This window comes from Sciurus vulgaris (assembly GCF_902686455.1).
Source record: "Sciurus vulgaris genome assembly, chromosome: 5".
In the NCBI taxonomy this organism is placed as follows: Eukaryota; Metazoa; Chordata; class Mammalia; order Rodentia; family Sciuridae; genus Sciurus; species Sciurus vulgaris.
This window is the reverse complement of record NC_136465.1, coordinates 165,655,220-165,677,890: the sequence shown is the minus strand read 5'-3', so window position 1 is coordinate 165,677,890 and position 22,671 is coordinate 165,655,220. Positions and strand designations below refer to the sequence as shown.

General features: G+C 39.3%; 2 protein-coding genes across 7 annotated transcripts in view; both read right to left on the bottom strand.

Annotated features, from left to right (window-relative positions):
- Positions 1-15,201, bottom strand: part of POLR3B (RNA polymerase III subunit B) — a 126,586-nt gene extending 111,385 nt beyond the window's left edge. Inside the window, exons 1-6 of one of the 5 annotated variants that reach the window (XM_079143079.1) lie at positions 13,419-13,528; positions 11,769-11,803; positions 7,814-7,846; positions 2,961-3,017; positions 2,809-2,873; positions 489-564 (exon numbers count right to left, since the gene is read on the bottom strand). In XM_079143079.1, the coding sequence (XP_078999205.1) occupies positions 489-564; positions 2,809-2,861 (129 nt within the window). In that variant the 5' untranslated portion in view covers positions 2,862-2,873; positions 2,961-3,017; positions 7,814-7,846; positions 11,769-11,803; positions 13,419-13,528. Of the gene's footprint in view, positions 1-488; positions 565-2,808; positions 2,874-2,960; positions 3,018-7,813; positions 7,847-10,316; positions 10,894-11,768; positions 11,804-13,418; positions 13,529-13,675 lie in introns of those variants that run through there. The other 4 variants (XM_079143077.1, XM_079143078.1, XM_079143080.1 and 1 more) reach the window with 4 other exon arrangements.
- A 5,522-nt stretch (positions 15,202-20,723) lies between these two features.
- TCP11L2 (t-complex 11 like 2) overlaps positions 20,724-22,671 on the bottom strand; it is a 40,289-nt gene continuing 38,341 nt past the window's right edge. For both annotated transcript variants that reach the window (XM_079143073.1, XM_079143074.1), the window contains one exon: positions 20,724-22,171. In XM_079143073.1, coding sequence (XP_078999199.1) covers positions 21,927-22,171 — 245 coding nt within the window. In that variant the 3' untranslated portion in view covers positions 20,724-21,926. The remainder of the gene's footprint in view (positions 22,172-22,671) is intronic.

The following is a 22,671-nucleotide window of genomic DNA, read 5'->3' as shown; positions in this document are numbered from 1 at the left end:
CTGTGATGAAGAGCACAGCACATGAGGCGTAGTGGCTGGGTGGTGGTGGGGTGACTGCCAAAGAGCTCAGACACAGGATACAAACGGGGCAGTCATACAACAGTGCATGCTTATCAGGACTAAAAGACAAAATGAACAGTACAGGATTATTTCCTAACATAGCATAGTACAGGTTGACTATCCCTTACCCAAAATTACACAAAATCCAAAAAACTAGAAATTTCTGATTTTTTTTTTTCATATTTTGAAATATTTGCAGACTACCAGGTGAGCACTGGCATGTTCAGTTTTGAATTCTGGGTTCCCAGATTAGGAATTTTCAACCTGTACACAAGTGCTTATTTACTTCGGTTATCTCTGTGTCAGAAGAGTTTTTAAAAAAACAAACAAAACAAAACAAAAAAAACCTGTTTTTAAGTACTCTTTTAAGATTGCAGAGTCTTTGAGTCAAAGCAAACAAGTTCAATTAAAGTAATATTTATAATTACCTCATGAGGAGACACTGGTCTAGTTACATTGAAGCTTTCTTCAACATCAGGAAGCCCAACATAGATATTAAGATATCTGAAAAGCAGATTATTCCATTATATATTATACTTCTCCAAAGAACACATTAAAATAAAAAAGAAGCTATTTTCCTCACAAATATGAGGATTATGTTTTGACAAATCCCTACCTTGCTAAAGGTAACAAATTAAAAATTATAATTAAACATTTTCTTGAAGTGATAGACATATAGTTTTAAAAATGAGGGAAAATACTATCTAACTATCTTTTAAAAAACTGTAAATTTCTTCACATGAATACTGAAAATATAGCTCCATAAAAATGATACACGATGAAAAAAGCAAAGTACAAAAAAAGTACCTATGATTCAAATAAGAGAACATAAGAGGGAAAAATACATGTTCATTGATACAAAATAAACACAGGAAGGATAAAGCAGGGAGCAGTTGGGACCAGGGTGGAAAGAACTAGAAGGGAAGCACCAATTTTCTGAAATACTTTTTGTACAGGTCTAACTCATCATAACAATGGTTCATACAACCTCACCCCAAAAGGCATAAGTAAAATCAACCAGGATATAGGGGAACTCAAAATAGAACAGAAATCTAACTGTATCATGAAAGAAGAGCATAACTACACTGAAGGGGTGGGAAAGAGCCAGTAACCTAAAGAACTTTGGAAAACAGCATTTTGATTGGCTACTATAAACCTAAAGACAAAAAAGAAGACCTGCAAATGTGGTGCCCTATCTTACAAAGGTATAAGTTAATAATTGTGAAATTACTTTATGTATAGTCTGTGATTTTAAAAAATAAAAAAATTGTAGATAATGAAAGGTTTCTTACTGAGACAGAAGTTACAAATTAGGAAAGGGAGAAGATTATAATCAGTCTTGTAGTGTTGGATTGGTATCAGAGATATCAGTCTGCATGGTTTTTAAGATATGCAAAAATGAACAGGATACAGAAATGCAAATGTGCATGTGTAAATTGTGGACATATGTATATTTCCTAACTCTGACCTATGAGACCTAAGTGTTCATATATTTATAAATATTATTTTATAAATACTGTTTTATAAATGCTATTTATAAAATAAATACTATTTTCCAATAAAAGGAACCAGGGTTCCTTGAACAAAGGCTAGATTTCCAGGCTGGGAGAGGGACAATATCAGACCAATATCATATCTCATGATGCCAGAAAGTAAACAGTCAGGTAAAACAACAGAGGCAAGGAGTCACCTTGAAAGATGTGCTATGGCCAAAGCAGAGACAGGGTGAGCAACAGCACAAGAGTACTGGATTAGACCAGGAGAATAAAACAAATATCCATAAGTCCAAACTGGTATCAGTTAATACACAGGAAGACGATGAGGGAAGAGAAAACAGATGAAAAGATGGAAACAGAGATTCACCATTACACCACAATAATAACTGTTACAGTTAGTCTCACCAACCATCAATGTATACTAAAATTAGTGAAAATATGATGAGAAATAAGATATCTGCATTATTTCAAAGGATCTCCCCATAAGATACTTATTAATTGCAAAAATAAAAACAGTAACTTTATGGCGGGCAAACCAGGAAGATACCATTTAATCAAGTGAACAAAGTTAAAATCGATAATAAAATATATTGACATCTGTATCTCAATATGAATCAGTGAAAATGACACAAACATTGTCGTGATATTGCCAAAAATGTATAACTGATCTAATCATGAGCAAATACCAAACAAAACCAAGTTAAAGACTTTCTGCAAACACTTACCAGATTGTTCAAAAGTGTCAAGTCAAAAAGTCAAGAAACACCAAGACTACTGCAAACTGAAGAGACAAGACAAGACAACTAAACATAACATGGGGCCCTAGATTGATTCCTGCCATGGAAATAAGACATTGGTGGGAAAAAATCAAATAAGGTACACAGACTAGTTGATAGCAATGAATCAATGCCAACCTTCTGGTTTCAATAAATGCACTATGGTTATGTAAAATGTATTAATGGAAGTTGGGTAAAGAACATATGGGAACTCTGTACTATTTTGCAAGTTTTCTATTATAAAATTATTTCAAAATAAAAGTTTGTTTAAAATAGTTAAAATCTAGATAGTCTCGGTAACTTCTCAATCGCAACTCTACTTGTTTAGTTTGCCAACTAAAAATTAAACTTGAGCACTTTGTCATTACCTTACTAAACAGACTGAAAATAATTTTCTAAGAGTTTTGACAGCCACTATGTTCACTTTAAAAAATGTTCAACCAATCAAAATAGTACACTCATAGTCGTTTCCTTACTTTAAGTACCACATGGGGTCAGCATCACTTGTAACTTTTTCATTGGCTTTCATTATCTTCTTTATCTGTGATGGAAAGCACAACATTAGGAACTATACTCTGGCTTCCAACTAATTCTTGGCTTATGTCTGTGCCTAAGATCTGATGCTTACCTCTACATTAATGAAATAGTTAAATGAGTCTATATGCTGTTTCACAAGGCCTTTCACCTAAAAAGATAAAATACAAAGTAGGTCGTCAACAAAATAACAGATTATATAATTCTCTCTAACCAAAAGTAACAATCAAATTTTTCTCAAAACCAAAGTGAAGAAAATATCCATGTACTTCATGAAGCAAAACTCTTCATTACATTTCTCTATCATCTAAGTACACTCTCAAATTTTCCTCCTTGAAAAGCACTCTGACCTTTGGAATTCAAGATATGAGTATTTAAAAACACCTACTGACTCCCCTGAAGCTAATAAATCCAAGGGTGGTGGACATAGCAATTGAACATCTTTTCAACCCTCAAAGTCTATTTTCTTCGTTGTACTAGCCTCCTGCACTAAGCCCCAGTAGGCCAGACCAAACCAGAATGGAGTCACTTGTACTAAGTGCCATGTAATCAAACTCTGAAATGGACCAGGTTTCCCCCAAAACAGGAGATTCACAGCAACCAGTCAGAAGGAGCTTAGTTTCCGGAGCCAGAATGACAGGAAAGCCCCCTCTGTTTTAAACCTATAAGGAAAGTAACTTTGAAAAGATCAATCCAATTTTTGTTCCCTCTTTCTGCTTTCTCCAGACCTTTTCTGTCTAGAAAGCCCACCTCCTCTGCTCAGTTCAGCTGGAACACTCAGATTTATAGCATGGAGTGCCATCCCATTGTAGCATCTCAAATTAAAGTCCATTAGATCTTTTAATTTGTTGTAATTCTGATTGTTGATCAGGGATCATGAAAAATAGACCCCTTTTTCATAAACCCCTGATCATTCTCACCACTTACAGAAGAATGAGGAAGGATATCAATATTAAGAAAGATGAAAATAACTGCATTTGAAATCAAAAGGAGGGTGAAATCCAGGGAATCTAAGATCAGACACAAGTCAGCAGTGGCTTCCATTCTTTCTCAGAAGTAAATCAGCATCAACTGCATAATGACAGCTTCTGTGCTGCTGCGGACAGACAGAATAACCACACAGACCCAAATCTTAGGATTTAAAAGGCTAGGCATATTCATTTTTTATATTAATCTTCAAATATATCATTCAACAATTCTAGATTGTTCTTACAGACATAGCAATAAAATCTGTTTTAATTATAATTCCTTCTTAGGAATCTCATTAGTTTACAAAGCAACCATTCCATTTTGAAACAGTTCTGATTTCAGGGGAAAAAATTTAACCTTATAGAGATCAGAGGTTGTCTTCCTTGTTTCTACCCCTCTTTAACTTGTTGTCTCTCTACAAGTTAAAGAGACGATTATGCCCCTTAATTCCATGTCCTCTCTAGGACAGTCTGTTTCTTCATCCCCTCTCTCTGAGGGTCTCATTCTAGGCAGACCAGGTCCTTCAACTACTCTCACAGGCAAGCCTTTCAGTCTCCAGCTGGGGTGGCCTGCTCCTGCCCACACTCCTCCCAGCGCGGGCACCCCGAACTCCTGGCAACATTCTCAACAATCTGACTGGCATACTCCCTCATGCTGGATATTACGGATTTATTATAGAAGCTAGTTCAAACTATTGGCTCATGCTGAGCTGAAAGTCAACAAAACCCAAAAGGTGATTTGTATCCTCACCAAAAAAAAAAAAAAAATGCTCTCAAGTCAAGCACACACTCCATTTGGTACTTGTGCAAAACATTTGCCCTCTTTACCACTGTCACCCCAACCAAACAAGACTTCTGAGTGCTGATTCTGTCAGCCAATAGCACTGGAAGTCTTTGTATTCTTGCCTTTAGTTACATATTAAAATCTTTAAATTTCTGTTCATGAACAAATATATTCCAAGGTGGTCTGAGTACAGAAACCCAGTTTACTTTTTCTGTTTTCTCATTTGTTAAAATTAACACAATAATCGTACATGCTTATGGGTCACAGTGATATCTCAACCCGTGCACACCTATGGACTGATGAATCCAAGGGTTAGCTCTCCCTCTCCTTATTGCCTTGTGTGGGGGGCCTTTGGGCTTTCCTCTTCCAGTTCTTAAAGCATACACTTGTGCACTACAGTCACTGAACTAGGCTGTGGAACACTAGAACTGATTCCTCCGCTCTGTGTTTCGGTGCCCATTATCCAACTCCATCTCCCTTACCTGCCACTCTTCTGAGCTGTTAAAATCACTATCAACTCTTTTCTACTCTGAGGTAACTCTTAGTTTATAAGAGAGAACATACGGTATTTCAGAGAACATATGGCATTCGTTTTTCTTTGTCTGCCTTATTTCACTTAAAATAATGTCCTTGAGTTCCACACATTGTGCCATAAACAACAGAATTTCATTCTTTTTTACAGCTGAATAATGTTCCACTGTGTATATACACCAAATTTTCCTTATCCATCCATCCAATGATGGACACCTAGGATGATCCACATCTTGGCTACTGTAAATAGCGCTGCAATAAACATAGGCAGGTATCTCTCTGATACGTTAATTTCTTTTTTAAAATTCATTTTTATTGTAAACAAATGGGATACATCTTGTTTCTCTGTACATGAAGCACAGGCATACCATTTGTGTAATCATACATTTACCTAGGGTAATAGTTTTTGATTCATTCTGCTATTTTTTTCTCCCCCCTCCCCCCCCTTATCCCTCTATAGAGTCCCTCCTGCCTCCATTCTTGCCCCCTTCCCACTCCCTATATGTGTCATCATCCGCTTATCAGTGAGATCATTCGTCCTTTGGTTTTTTGAGATTGGCTTATCTCACTTAGCATGATATTCTCCAACTGCATCCATTTGCCTGCAAATGCCATAATTTTACTATTCTTTATGGCTAAGTAATATTCCATGGTGAATATATATATATATATATATAAAAGTTTTATATATATATAAAAGTTTCTTTATCCATTCATCAATTGAAGGGCATCTAGGTTGGTTCCACAATTTGGCTACTGTGAATTAACCAGCTATGAACATTGTTGTGGCTGTATCTCTGTGGTATGCTGATTTTAAGTCCTTTGGGTATAGGCTGAGGAGTGGGATAGCTGGGTCAAACGGTGGTTCCATTCCAAGTTTTCTAAGGAATCTCCACACTGCTTTCCAGAGTGGCTGCACTAATTTGCAGCCCCACCAGCAATGTATGAGTGTACTTTTTCTCCACATCTGATATTTTAATTTCATTTCCTTTGGATAGACACCCACAGTGGGATTACTGGATCATATGGTAGATCTGTTTTGATTTTTATGAGGCTCCTCCTTACTGGAGAACCCCAACTTAAATGAAGAAAAACAACAACCACAGTCTTACATCTCTAGTGAGTTCTCCACCTTTTCTGGGACTGTAAGCCATCAATTCTATTCTTTTGAATCACAAATACCATCCCTCTTCTTTGCTTATGTTCAGTTCCTTAAAAACAAACCAAAACAAAAAACGACCTTCCCTGACTTCAATACCATTTTATTTCATGCCTGGTCACTCTTCTACTTAAAAACTCCTCATTAGCTTTTTATGACTGTTAAAAGCCAAATCCTTAACAAGGCTTTCAAATCTGATCAGACCAGGCCCTGACAGCTTCCCCAGCCTCTCCCTTCGGCCTGTGATACTAACTTAACTGAATAAACACTGTTCATTCTTAAGTTTCCATTCTTTCACTTAGCATCATGTTTTCAAGATTCCTCCAGGATACAGTATGTATCAGTACTTGATTTTTTAAAAATAGCTATGTAATATCCCATTGTATAACTATAGCACATTTAAAAAAATCTTATCTATCCAGTTGATATTCCTCTGCAGTTTTTCTACCTCTTGGCTTTTATAAGGCCAAAATATTTGAGAAAACATTTGAGAAAGTTTTTGGGTGGACTTTTGTTTTCACTTCTCTTGGGTAGATACCCAGGAGCAGAATGATGAATTATAAGGTAACTTGGTTTAACCATTCAAGGAACTGCTGGGCTGTTTACCAACTGCTGCAGCTGCAACACTACATTCTTGCCAGTAGCCCATAAAGATTCTAATTTCCCCACATAGTCTTAACTTTTGATTACAGCCATCCTAGTGGGAAACAGCAGTTTCTCACTAAGGTACCTACTACTAAACATGAGCTCTCTCAAACTGAAGCCCTATACCATATTGTAGTAAACTCAACAGTTCCTCTGACTATCCCATTTATTCTAGCTAAACAGACTGGTCTGTTTCCCACAGATGCTGTGGAGGCTCCTCTTAAGCACCCTGAATAAGCCAGACTCTGCACCTCTTTTAGCTTAGTTCAACCCTCTATTCTTAAAATCTAGTTTACATCTCACCTTGTCTGGGTAGCCATCTCTGAACACTTGTGACATTTCTCATACCAACAGCATTTTGTTTTCTTTTGTTATGCATATGCCATGCTCCTAAATGTACTGTTTCTTCCCTCTAAAATTAGATTACCATCCCTCACTGCCACTCCCCACCCTCACCCAACCAGGACCATATAGCGAGTGATTTTATCTTAAAATTCCTCATATTAGCCAGATGGGTGCAGTAGCACATGCCTATAATCTCAGAGACTTGGGAGACTAAAGTGGGAGGATCTCATCTCAATTTTGAGTCCAGCCTGGAAAACATAGCAAGACCCTGTCTCTAAAAACAAAAAGGATTAGGGATGTAGCTCAGCGGTAAAATGCCCTGAATTAAATCCCCAGAACCACCAAAAGAAAAAAAAAAAAGAGTTATAATTCCCTGAATTGGCAAAATCTAGCAAAGTACACAATCATACAAAGTAAAAACATGTTATTTGGCAATAAAAATTCAATCTTAAAAAGGTGCTTTTTAAACTTTTATCACGTGAAAAATAATCAGTTATTTAATGTTAAACAATTACCTTTAAAAATGCTGGAAGCAGCCTCCATTTTTCCTGTGAACCAAACAATAAGAATATAAGAACTCTATGCCAGTACCATAATACTTTTATGTGAAGTTATAAAAGCTTTACCAGTGAGCAAAAGAAAGCAAAGAAGAACAATTTTGAAATTATAACCCCTTTTTGAAAATCATGTGTATGTATATATGTATACACACACATACATACATACAAATACATGTATATACACATACATATAGATCACAGATTTCCTAAACATACTACCATTTAATCTCTTCCTGATGACTCGAGATTCCAAGTACTTTTCACATTTTATTTTCATGATCCTTCCTGGTAAGTGGGGTTGGCTCACTTGAGAATGGGATAGTAAGGCTGAGTCTGGTGGGGGATGGGTCCCAGGCTCCTCCTTCCTCCCTCCCATTCTCTCTGCACAAGTGCCCGGTTAGGAGCTCACCTCAGGGATGCAGAGGGGCTGCACACATGGCATTTGCTTCTCTATTAAATGATTCTAAATGCCACATGTCTTGAGTTTTGGGACACTAGACCACTGCCTACCATGATAGAATCTTTTCACGTATGGCATCTAATTTGCTAATGAAAACTCTGACAAATGGTTACAGCCGGGTCTAAAGTCAGACTACACAATTCCTGAGGAAGGGTCTAAGGATCACATAGGACCTCACAGCAACTGTAAAACATGGCTTTCACTTTGGTGACCTGGGACGCATAGGAAGGCTCTGAGCAGAAGAGTGACGATCTGGTTCACCTTAACTGGATCACTCCTGCTACCAGCTTGAGAATAAGCAAGGTTAAAAGCAAGAGGATCACTTGGTGTTTAACTGCAGTAATCTAAGCTGGAACAACCCAGGTAGTGAGAAGTTGTTAGCTTGGAGGCAAGTTTTCAGTTAGAGCCAACAGCACCCAATAATAGATTAGATGGAGCTTGAAAGAAAACGGAGTCAAAATCAACACCAAGGTTCCTGGTCTGAGCAGATGGAGGGACAGAGCTACTATACTAGAGCTTCCGATGAAGATGAGGAGACAGAGAACCTTGCAGCCTTAGTTGTGGAGGGACTACCAGGAGTTTGGTTGGGGGAAAATTTGGTTTGTGATATGCATCAGACATTCCAGTGAAACGCAGAGTAGGCAACACAAGGTCTGGACTCGGGAGCACAGCAGTCTGGAGGTGTAAGTTAAGGAGAGATTAGCAAATAGGCGGTAACTAAAAGCATGGGAGTGGAGATGGAGAGGAACGCTACAATGTGAGAATAAGAACACACCAACATTTAAAGATGAGGAGGGTGAGCAGACCCAACCATGGAGACTGAGGAGTGGCCAGTGAGGGAGGCAGACAAACTGAGGATGGAAGAAACATTTTTAAGAAAGGAGTCAGCCAGGCTGGGCACAGTGGTACGAGCCTGTAATTCCAGCTGAAGCAGGAGGATCACAAGTTCAAAGTCAGCCTCTGCAACTTAGCAAGGCCCTACACAACTCAGCAAGATCTTGTCTCAAAATAAAAAATTTTAAAAAAGGTTTGGTGATGTGGCTCAGTGGTTAAGCACCCCTGGGTTCAATCCCTGATACCAGAAAGAGAAAAAGAAAAAGAAAAGGAAAAAGAAAGAAAGTCAGCCAAACCAAACTATGATGAAAGAACTCAAAAGTTGATGGGGAGGAGGATAGAAAAGGATCATAATAGAACTTTCTAGGGTAATGGAAATGTTCTATAGCATGTATTGGACAATAGTTATTTGAGTAACTATCAAAACCAATGTAAATGAATGCTTAATATCTGTGCATTTTATTATATATAAATTACATGTGAATTTTAAAAAGAACAAAGAGGAGAATCACAACTGATGAAAGTTGAATTGGAGCCTCCCAAAATCTTATGTTGAATACTAAGCCCCAGTACCTCAGAATGTGAGATTTTTTAAAATTTTTCTTTTGTAGTTGTACATGGACAACCTGACTTTCATTTTTATATGGTGCTAAGGTTCAAACCCAGTGCCTCACACATGCTATGCAAGCGCTGTCACTGAGCTATAGCCCAGCCCAGAATGTGAGTTTTATTTAGAAACATGGTTGTTGCCAATGTAATAGTTCTGATGAGATCGTTAGGGTGAGACCTAATTCAACATGGCTAATCTCCACACAAAAAGGGGAAACCTGAACAGAGACATGCCCAGGGACAGAATCATGTGAAGAGGAAGGTAGAGATCAGGGAAAAGCTTCTACAGGCCAGGGATGCCAAAGTTTGCCAGCAAACCACCAGAAGCTAGAGGAGAGGCATGGAACAGAGTTTCCCTCCCAGACCCCAAAAGGAACAAACTCTGCTATGACTTCCAGTCTCCTGAACTGTGAGAAATTAAATTTCAGTTGTCAAGCTATGCTTTTGTGGGACTTCATTACAGTAATCCTACAAACTAATACAGTCCCTCATCTTCCTACTCCCACTCTTCAAAGTTCCCCCTGTACCCAATCCCATACCGACTTCCTCACATACCAAAGCAGGAGGGTCCACTCCTTGGTCAAGGCTGACGCTCTGCCACAACCACAGCCTTCCAACCTCCTTTCCCTCCAGAAAATGAGAACCCTCATCCAGTTCTGTCCCCCGAACCCCGGATACTCAGCCTAGTCTTTTTACCCACATGTTCTTTAAAACCATGGCACTGTTCACATCTTTTCATTTAAAAACATAAAAACGAAACCTCCCTTGGCCCCGCAGCAACTTCCAGAACGGTCCACCCTGCGCTTCTGTTCCTCTCCTCCCACTCCGGCTGCAGCCCAGGGCTGTGGATGCTGACTCAGCTGCCTGGGGCACAGCTGACAGAGGTGCCAACTCCAAGGCCCCTGCCCTCAGACCCTACCCAGTGTCAGTCATGCTGACCACCGCCTTCTGCGACTCCTCCTTCTCCGACCTCTTTCCTCCTGACAGGGCCTCGCGCTCTGCTTTCCTCTGCCCACCTTGCACGTGTGGGTGTTCATCAAAATCCTACCCCTGGAGAATCTTCCTCCTTTTCAAGTAGGACTGGACGAGCAGCACTTTACACACACGCTGAGCCTCCCCCACCTCTCCTCACACTCTTATCCCCAGCTCCAAAGGTAAGCTCTTCCAGGGGCAGCGGCCTATCTACTGACTCACAGAAAAGACCCCCAACAAATACTGAATGAATAAATGAACAAGATGAGTGAATATCCATGCTACGGTGAGCCACTGGGGATGGACCTGTGCACTCTACTGAGTGGACAGTGACACCTTACAGATCCAGAGGCCACTCACTATGCCCCAAATTAAATTAAATGCAAAGATACTACTCAGCAGTATAAAATAAGTAAAATGTCACTGGGTTCCTTAAAATGCCATTTTAGCCAAATACCTCTAATGGGCAAAGGCAATAAAAAGTTATTTATTGTATTCATTCACTCAATGAGAACATTAAGAACTAAGGACACAGCAGAGGCTAAGATAGTAGTAAAAAGTTTGGTAGGAAGAAAAACAAGAAACCACCGTGTTAAGAAACAGTAGGAGGTGCTTCTCTCTGAGAGTACTCACTCTCTCCCTTGACAGTGTCCCTTTTCCCCTTTCTTATCCCTTCAATAAATTCATACCTGTTACTCTGAGAAAAAGGAAGGAAAGAAGGACAGACTGGATACCTGTGGCAGTAGATAGCAAGGAAATCTAATGTCTTCTGGGAGAATCACAGGAATGGGATTTCTGATTTGTGTATATTTAGAAGGCAGAACCCTTAAGATATGGAAACCGTATTGTTATTCCTGAATCAGAAAACTCGAATTGTGGTACTGGTCTCTTCATAGTTTGCAAGTTCAGACAAGAAATACAAATTTACTAGGCTACTTTCTTCAGGTGTTTAGAGAAAAACAGTCTAGATAGCAGTTAAGTATCAAGACTCTGGAGTCAGGTTGAACGAGTACAAATTCCAGATCAGTCACTCACCAGTCTTTTAACACTGGACTATTTATTTGACCACTCTGGAACACTAGTAAAATAAAACGAAAATGGTATTTAAAAGGACTAAATAACATAATACATATTATGGCTAAACAGAGACTGACACATAGTTAGGGGCTCAGTTAAAATCCAGTATTGCCTGATAGATAACAGTATGCTACAGGAGCTCATACGTTCAATTTGATGGAATGATCATTAATCAACTTCATTAAGCTTCAAATAATTATAAAGATGTTCTTGTAAGCCAGTAGAATCACTGATCATGTTCCTCTCCCATTTAAACCCTTCAAATGTTCTCATAGGGAGAAAGTCCAAGGTCCTTCAGATGTCTAACAAAACATTTCATAATTAGAACCCTTACATATCCTTCATTTCTTATTCTCCTAGAACTACTGGATTTTAGTTCCTCAGAAAAATCTGATGGTCTTGCCGTGGGGTTTCAAGTACCCTGTTCCCTCTATCAGAAATCCACTTCCCCATTCCAAGCCAATGAAGATTTCCAAGTTTGAATAGTATATAAGAGGGCTGGGGCTGGGGCCCAGTGGCAGAGTGCTTGCCTAGTGTGAAAGAGTAGAGATCCTCTTATAAAAAGAAAAAGGTAGAGATCCTCTGATATAAAACAAATCTATCTAGTTAAGACTGACCAAACCAAAATGGGTCCAAATAAAATCACTGAGTTGTGCTGACGGTGGTAAATACAAGGACAGTACCTGAGATAAAATAATGTGGTCATGAGTTAAGGACACTGTAACCATTTCTGTGAAGCAACCCATCCCCTTCAGAAGCCCCAGAAGCTACCGGTTTTGGACATGGGTAGTCTGGCTCCCCCATCTAGCTTGCCCTACGAACCCGACAGGTGCAGCCTGAAATAGATAAGCTGGAGCTGGCTGCTTGCACTCCTTGGGGGAAAAAAAGGGAAAAGACCCCTACTGTAAGCCTGCCAGGATTTTTTTTTATGGTTTTTCACTTTAAAAACGAGCTTGCTGAAGTCACTCCCTACTACTACTGCCCCCCTTGGAGTAGTGGTCCTGACATGTCAGTCCATTTTCTTTTTCTTTTTTTTTTCTCTTTTCCCGAAATAAACTTTTTTCCTACTTTAGTTTCTGGGGGTCTCACTAGGCGTCGATAACCGGACCCCACAACACTAGCACGAGTGAGGCACTGGGTTTGAGCCTAGGCACCACACAAAAATAAAGACATTCTCTCCAGCTACAACTACAAAAAAAAAAAAAAAAAAAAAATTTTAAGGATATAAGACATTCCAGAAAATAAAAATGTCAACAGGTGCACCTCTTTTGGCAGCTTACCGTAGGTAAGCTACCCTTAACTTCTGAGAATCTGATGAAAGCTATAGGGCTTTCCCCCCAGAAAACAGACATTTGGGGTAAATATTCAGGGCGTTTGAGAAATGCCTTGCAGCCCAAACGTGAACTCTTGAGTTGAAAGTAATGACGACTACCCTGCTACCCTGGGATTCAGACGACTTGGTACGACCACCTCAGCCAGCTGAGGGGATTCATGAAAGTGGCCTAAGCTCCCCTGGACCTCAGTGCACTTCTCTGAAAACCCGTGAGGATGTAACCGGTCCTCCAGGGGAAGTGCGAGAGCCAATCCACGCCCATGCACAACGTATACTGTAAGCGCTCCATTCCGAGCATCAAACGCGGTGCTTCTCCGGCCCCGAAACCGCGGACAGCTAGTGACCCGGCTTTTTCACCAGCACGCGGACGCAGGATCGGGAAAGGACTCGCACGCGCGGAGCTCTGAGCATGCGCAGAACCCCTGAGCATGCGCAGAAGTCGACGGTCCGCCCCCCTTCGCTACCAAGGCTCTCCGGGAAACGCCTCCTGAGATGCCTCCGTGCGCCTGCAGTTCTCACTCCCGTCACTTACCTCTACAGTCGGGATCGGCGCTGCCAGCTGCTCCGGGGTTAGGTTTCCAAACTCCTCCGCTAGCACGTCCATGCCGTTCACGACAAAGGAAGAAGCAGACAGAACTCTCACGCACGCCTTGACTGCCCCAGCAAGCTGCAGCACGCCTCAAGAGCGGTGCTCGGTGGCCTAAACCGTCCCCGCCGCGCATGTTAATCTGAGACGCGTCAGAAAGGTTCCGCCTGTTGCCGACTGAACCTGCGGAGGAAACCGGAAGTGGCCGAGACCGAGCCTGGAAACTGCGCCCCCTAGTGAAGGTCGGAAGTCTTACCCTGGTAATTCTGGACTCCGGGCGACAGGTGTATGGCCAATTGCCCAATAATGTAGACCAACAAAAATGTGAACCAGTAATTTGCGCAACCAGAACCACCGAGGCAGAGAATTTACTTCACTCAATCCAAATTTGCATTTTTGAAAGGATGAGAAACTTCCCAAAGGCCTAGTAATAGGATTGGTTAAATGGTGATGGTGGTGAGGCTGCGGCTATAGCTCGGTAGAGTGCTTGCCTCGCGCGCACTAAGGCCCTGGGTTCAATCCCCAGCACCACAAAAACAAATAAGAAAACAGCGACGGTGCCCATGGGTGTATCAGAATGATCATAATGTGGGGAGGCATTAATACTAGAGAGTCAGGCATAACAGACAAGTGGTAAATTCCCAAGGCACTAGACCTGTAATCTGAGCACATGGAGAAATTAGTATAAAAACAAAATTGACAAATCAATTGCGGGAGTCCACTAAATGACATTGGAACAGCGGAGCCATTTGGGAGAAAAATATATCTGGGCATACTTTTAATATGTCCTATATGAATTAAATTTTCAGTGTTTAAAAAAAAAGTTTAGAAGAAAATGTAAGTGAATATTCCTAACATTGAGTTGGCAAAGAACTTCAAGGATGGCAACACAGAAAGCATACAGGATTTGATAAAAATAATTCTAAAACATGATTTAATGATTCCATGAAAAATTTTTAAATTTCCAAAATATTGTTTAAAAAAACACAGGTTGGTCTCCCTAGTTTAAAATAAATTAATATAGGGAAAAATCCCATTGGAAAAAAGCAAAAGATACCAATAATTGCTAAATGGATAATTGCATCTGGTAAGATGTAAAAGTTCTAGATGGTGTTGATGGTTATACAATGTGCTTAATGCTGCTGAACTATATGCCATTTTTAATGATCAAAATAGGAAGCCTTATGAATTTCTGACTGCAATGTTATGAAAATTTGTAAATATATAAGCCTTGCACCAAGTTAGTCTAATTTCTGAATTAACTACTTAAATTTCAGTGCTCCTAAGTACTGTATTGATGTACATCTGAAAATAGGTGAAGAAAAATCATTGAAGAATCAGCCCCTGTCCTTTAGGTTCTTCAATTTTCTTAGAGACAAGATCAATTTGAATATGGTCTTGTGAATGACCAGAAAGTACCTCATTTAGAGTCTAGTGGGGAAGGGACTATGAAAGTGATTTGTAAATGATAGGATCTCTCAGAATCGCCTGGAAAGCTTGTTAAGACAAACTCAGCTTTCTGATTGGTAGCATATTGCTGCTGCTCTCACTGAATACCATAATCCTCTGTTTATGTGTCTGGTTCTCCAGAGCGCTCCAGAACAGAACCTACTTTTCTTTATATTCCTAGGTTCTACCCTGTTGTTCGTTCCTGAATAAATTTGTGTTGAATAAATTATTTGAAAGAAAAAAAATTTCAGTGGGTGATAACAAATTTGATGTTTTTTTGTTTGTTTGTTTGTTTGTTTTGTCCTGAGGTTTAAAGTTTCTCTTGAAAAGCAGGAGCCTGGTAGTAGTAGTCCCAAAGTCCTCCTTGGTGATAGTTGGCTGACACTGACTGATGTTTGGCCATTACAACACAGCTACCATAATCACTTGGAATCCATCCTGCATTACACCTGCACCCCAGGTCAAATTCATGCCTTCTTTCCAATTCCCTAAGAGGCTGTATTTTTGAAATCAAAAATCTAGAGACAGTCTTATGATTTGTTTTCTGCTGTCACTGATGGTTTGAATAGAGGACCAGGAGATCCCAGAGAGAAAAAAAGATGGTTAACATCTTGGCACACTACTATCCCATCACTTACATATAAAATGTTGTGGTAGCCAGATGAGAAATAGACCAATGCTATGGGACAAGGATAGGAGAATAGGGAGCACTGGTGATGGAAGAGCAAGGAAAAGGGAAAGGCAGGAGTGTCCACATGGGCTCTGTAATATAAGGAAAAGTTTCCATTTACTGAGTGTCACTCTTTGCCAGACATTGGAATCATCCCTTTATAAACACATTTTCTAGTCAAATGCTCAACCCCTGGGGCATAAGTATGACTATCCCCACTCGATGGTGAGAGACTAAGACTCATGATGGTTAAGAATCTGCCCAAGCAGATTTGGAATTTAAGTCAATAATTATCTGACCTCAGAGCCCATGCTTTTAACCACTGTATTTACTACCACAATGAAAGCATGGGGAAGACAGATCAATGGTATTTCAACAGACAGAAATGGCTCTAGAGCTTTAAAGTACATTCTACCACATTCTGGCAACCGAGTGTGGTTCTCACATAGGGCTTGTCTGGACATGTCTGTAGATGATACTAGAAAGATCTAGTAGAGCTGGGCCATTATTGCCTTAACCCATGTTAAAGAAATTTGAACTGTGTTTTGAGAAGCTTAAATATGAAGATACTCAAGAAAAAAAATATACCTCTTCTTAATCCTTGGTTCAGACTAGGTTATGTTCAGGCTTCATTTCTACACTGGATAAATTTATACATTCAGAACTAGAAACCAGAGGCAGGGTCAGAGAAAGGATTCCACACTGAAAAGGCAAGGACAGAAAAAGAGTTCCTGAATTCTGTCATTTCACAAACAGCAAGGTAAGAGAAATCGTGGACCAAAGTTTCTAAGTCTATAAGCAGAGAATATTTTGCATTTTGAGCAAGACTTGTGAGTTCAAAAATCTTCAGCTGCCTGTCATGCCCACAGCCTTTTTCTAAAAAGTTTTGTTTCATGTGATGAGCCCTTATCATCCTGTGAAAACCTGTAGGGCCATGTACCCTCCCAAAACAACCATGTAGGCTAGATGTGAGAGGGCCAAAGATGCTTATCAGGAAAACTTTACCTAACACAGCGTCATGTCCATACTGACTAGTGGCAAACAAACTCAATCATATTCTCTCTTGGGACATTTTCAATTAAGATACACAGAAAGGGAAGACAGAAACAGAAGCTGAGAAGTAAACACCAAATCAGCATTTGGTAGCATCGGAACACTGAGAAATACTTCTGACAGGATGATCTGAGGAGCCAATATAGCAAGTAGATAAGAGCACACATTCAAGAGTTAGACTCCTTCCTTAGGTTCAAATACACTTAACAGTTCTGTTACCTTGGGCAAGTCGCCTCTGAGTCGCATTTTGCACACATAGAAATGATAGTTTGCCTGAGAGCATGTTGTGTAGTCACATGAGATAATTGATATAAAGTACTTAAAGCAGTCCATGCCATATGGTAAATGCTCAGTGGCTGCTATTAGGTTCTAAAAGACAAAGATTATATCAGCTTCTCCAGCACACCTGCAAGTGCAGCTGCTGAGACAGGATTATCTGGGTTTCCTTTATTGTTCATAAAGCCTTATAATAACTCCCCATTTTTCCCTTGAAATCTAAAAGAAAATAATAAGCTTAGAATTTATAAGAAAACATTTCATTCCAAAAATAGAGAACAAGATGGAACAAGCTATAATACAAACAAAATTTTGAAAGTTTAGATTGAATCATGCAGGATAAAGTCATAATTGATTACTATGTGAAATTAACACACATTGTTTTGTCACTATCCTTTGAAGTTAGCATCAAGGACAACAACCACAGCCCTCTACCTACCCTTGAGTTTCTCTGCCAATGACAATATTGGGCTTAATGAACCATAGCTCTGATGAGATATAATTTTTGTTCTTATGTAGCTAAGTACTTAATCATTGCATCTCAAAGTACTAAAACCTCTTGAAGCTTGAAAGAGATTTAGGACTCATAAATTATAGTTATTATAATGTATTCTGAATACATTAGAATTTGCAGACAATTTCAAATACATCTCATTTGATCCTCACAATACCTCTGTGAAATAAACAGTCTGGTGGACAGTAGGGTAGAAAACTCAGATTCAGGGACATTAAAAGACTGACTTGGGTTCTCACAGCTATTAAGTAATAGGAGTGAACTCAAACTCAGACCTCATGACCCTCAGCCCCATGCTACTTTTTACTGAGCCATGATGAGTGGACAATTTTGGAACTTAATTTTGGAACCCCTAGAAGAACGGGCTGAACGTTAATTTTGAAAAAGATACAAATGAGAAGTGAAAAAAAAAAAAAAAAAAACCTTACACAAAAGGTGTCCCTCCCCTTGGCTAATCAACCATAGATCTCCATTAATTATTCAAAGTCTTCTCCACATGGTGTTCTAGGGAGTTGCCACCAAAGGTCAGAGCAGGCACCAGTTTTCAACTTATTTCCCTAAAGAGAAAGTTCACTGGGATTCATTCAAGGAAGCTGCAGGGAACTGACATAGAGAATAATGCTTACCCACATCCATGCCCACGTCTCTCTCCTGGGCACACGTGCCGCCTCCTTGAAGTTAGATGGGTTCACGTAATGGAATACTGGCAAGGGGACATGAGTGAAAGTGGAACCTCCTTTTCTGTCCCCATCTGCTCAGTGAATGGAAAGGACTCTGAAGATCTAGAAGACAGCAGAGTCATAAGATGGGTCCCTGGATGACTGAATGGAGTAGGTGTACCCCCATTCACCCTCCCCACTGCTTTGAATTGTGATTGAGAAATGAGTTTATCTCGAGGCCACAGAGACTTGGGAGCAGTTCATCCACACATTCTAATAAAGGTTGGTTTCTTTGTCCTTCCTTACGATTTGTTCTTTTTTTTTTTTTATCACTTTCAGAAGCATGGTTGTTTTGCCTGGTCTGCTCACACATTTCTTAAGAACTTCATGAATGATGGTTTTAGTGGATTTCTTTTTCTGCTTCTCAGCAGGAAAATCCCAAGTAGGATGACTCTGGTGGGATCCCAGGAGTATAAGTGTCAACTATCTATCCCCTACAAATTAGATCCTGGACACTTGATCTAGACTCACTCAAATGAATGTCATCATTCAGAACTTTTAAGTTTTATGTAAATGAGGCATAGAAGCCATCTATGAGAAATCAATCTCTGAAGCCTCTGCAGGGACCAGTGTAGCTGGATTCCTGCAATTAGGATTACTTTGGTTCCTACCCATTTCCTAGCCTGATTCCTCTGATTAAATAAGACTCTGTGAGGTACTCCATCCCATCCAATAAACTCCTTCACTGCTTCTGTCACCCGGAGTCCATTTCTATTGCTCAAGTGTGTGTTCCTGTATGAGCGCATACATGCGTACACACGGGAATGTGCACATGTACATTCACACACAGGAACATTCCCTCACCACCAACCACTGTTCTTTGCCAGGGTAATCTTTCCAACACACGAATTTGTTCATGACCTTCTGTTTCAAAGATTCGATGATACTTTATCCCTTGCAGAACAACAACAACAACAAAAGCCATTTCAGTACAGCATCCAAGAATCTTCTCACCTTTCTTGTCACCTCTCACCACTTCACTCTTTCACCTTGTGCTACTCCCTGGGCTCACCATTTCTCCAAATTGCTGTACTCACTGTGCACTTGGCCTGTTGGACTTTTTCCTTTCTTGACTTGGCAAATTTCTATGCAGCCTTCATGTTTTAGCATAAGAATTATGTTCTCCATGAAACATAGTTTGATGATCATGAGCACTTGTTTATTCTATAAATGTTATTGTATTCTTACTAGATTATAAACTTCTTAAGGACGGCATTTCTCTAGTCATCCCTTTATGAAATCGGGGATACTTACCACATAGCAGATGCTCAACAGGTATTTGATAACCAAATGACTGAATGAATGAAGATAACTTGATGTCTGCAAGGCTCTGGCAATGAGCACGAGAATCTTTATAGAACAACTACAGTAAATATCCCACCCCTAGGCTACCCAAAAGTAGTCAGAAAACAGACACTGGCTGTTTTGAAATAATTTTTAATGTTTTCAAATTTAGTGAGTACATACAGTACATGTTTCAGCAAGAGAAGAATGAAAATGTGTGCATGGTGTTTAATAAAATTTACATTACAAAACAAGACCACATCAGGAAAATCTCAAAAGTAGAAGTAAACAATTAAGTAAAACTAAATAAGCAATATACTAAGGAATAAGATTTTAAAACCCTAGTAAATGTAGTTGACTAAATCCAGACTTGAGACACTGAGATTTACTTTGCTAGGTTAAAAAAAGAAGAATGCCCTTCATTTTAAATGTATTTTTAAAAATGTTTGCACGTTGTTTTCCTGTAGACAACTGCAGTATAATCAAGTACATAAATGAATTATCAGCTGGATTCCAATCTGACAATAAAAATATACACCACTGTTAAGCATACAGTTCACCTCAGAAAGCAACAACAAAAAAATATCACACAATGTATGCCCTTCTACTGGCAGACCCACCCAGCCACCCACGCCCCAAAGTGAGCACGATTGAAAACTACTTCAGCTTCAGAGAAAACGAAAACTGAAGTCTCCAGCACCTTATGGTTTCTAAGCACAGGGAAACATGGCAGAGGGGAGTGTGGGAGAACAAAATGGGCAAGTCCATGATTCGCTCTTTAGTAAAGTCCACCTATGCGCACCTGCTTTAAAACAGAATGTCTGACGTGTGTATGGGGCATTGTGGGGAAAAACGATATTCAGAATTTCATAAACTTTTGGCAGATTCTCCAAAATTCAAAGATTGGAGATAATCTATTCACACAATCATTTCCTAGAACTTCATAAAATAATGAAGTAACACCATAATGGTGGAGAATGTGACAAGGAAAAGGAGGTTGGAAGAGAAAGGAATATTCTTTTTACTTTATTTTTCTCACCAAATTACTAATGTTTAATGGGTCCCTGGAAAACAAAAAAATCCAAAATGTATTTTGGCAATGAAAGCACTTTATAGACTGAGTACTCCCAAACAGTAGTATTTCCTTCAACACACTAAAAGGAGCATAAGCCAACTTTTCTAAAGTCACAACGACAACCAGTGCCCATCTGCACAAGGTCTGATTTAGTGCTCTAAAATGGCAGATAATGGTCATAACAGGGTAAGGATTTATTCAGCAAAAAAGGCATTTGTAAGTTAAGTTATAATGGTGAAGAAATTCAAAGTTCACCTGTTTCTTTTTCAGAACTTTATGGAGAATGGGATCTCATTTTATTATTAATTTCTCTTCTTCTTATAAGGAAACCAATTCAAACCATCCCTGACTTACATAAAAATAATAAAATCTTACATAAACCTGTCTATGGCCTGAGAAATTTAAGGAAATTCACTAAGAGATTTGTGCTTAAATTGTTTCTCTCAGAGAGCAGGTTACTTTTTAAGAAGAAATCAACCTCTAGAAAATTTTTTTAAGGAGGGGATTTGTTTCTATTTTCACTAAATAAGAATCATTTTTATCTAAAAGTTTGTACATAGCATTAAAATCCATTTAATAAATTTAACTTCTAAATAAATACTAACAATTGGTATTATAAAATATGATCTGGTACATTTGGTGAATTGAGGACTTACTATGTAAGTTTCTATTTTACATTAATAAAAATGAAATTGTACACTTCATATACAATTATGCTTACTTCACATCATTTATTCAGAACATCAATTGCCTAGGATATTTGCACAATTTTCAGCCCTTTAAAAAGTTGTACCAAAATTAAAAATCATTAGATGTGATACTGACAAATGAGGAAAACAACTCCTTATCAGCTGAATGAATAAGTCAAATAAAAATGCTTAGGAAAACAAGTACTATATAGGTAATATAATTAATTACAAATTGCCTTTTGTTCATTAGAAATGTCTGTTTTAATAAACTTGAAAGTGATGCATAGGTGGGGTCTATGTGATATGTGTGTCTTCTGTAATGCTGACATTACCAGATTACACAGGCTTGGGCTAACACTGCACCACAGACAGTACTGAGAATGTGCCATATCTATAATGCCATTGATGGTTATGGACTGGGTACCAAAGTGCTGGATTTCCCATCTTGTCTCCAGTGTCAGTTTATCTTTAGTTGGGTGGAGATGAAGCATTTACCTTCCCCATGGTTTCCTCAATAAAGAGCAGCTTCCGAAGTATATTTGCATAAAATGGTCCATACACTTGTTTGTTGAGATTCACGATGTTTGCATATTGAGAGCCTAAAGCTTCTAGTTCCTGCTGAATGACAGTAAGGCCTCCTGGCACAGGAGGCATGCATTTTTGAGAGCTTGGAAGACAAAGTAGGCTTTTCATGTATAGCTGGATTCGTTTATCTGAAGGGGGAAAAAAAAAGGCATCTGTCTCATTATTTAAGAACATAATTTGGGGGAAGGGGAATGCAGGATTGAACCTAAGGCCTGGCAAATGCTAGGCAAGTGCTCCATCACTAAACTACACACCCAGCCCTTTATTTATTTTGAGACAGCATCTCATTAAGTTGCCCAGGCTGGCCTCCAACTTGAGATCCTCTTGCCTCAGTTTCTCAAATAGCTAGGATTATAGGCATGTGCCACTGCACCCAGCTAAAATACATAATTTTAAAAACAAGTAATTGTAGTAGATTGATTGCAATAATGCTCCCAATTCTATACCCCTCCTTGCACCCAGCTGGCATTATAATTCCTCCCATCAAGGGCTAGAATGTGTTTCCCCATCCCTTGAACCTAAACTGGCCTATGACTTGCTTTGGCTAATATAGAATGTTATGGAAATGCTAGCATGCTAGTTCCATGCCTAGACCTGAAGAGGGATGAAATCCCTCTCTCCTTACCTA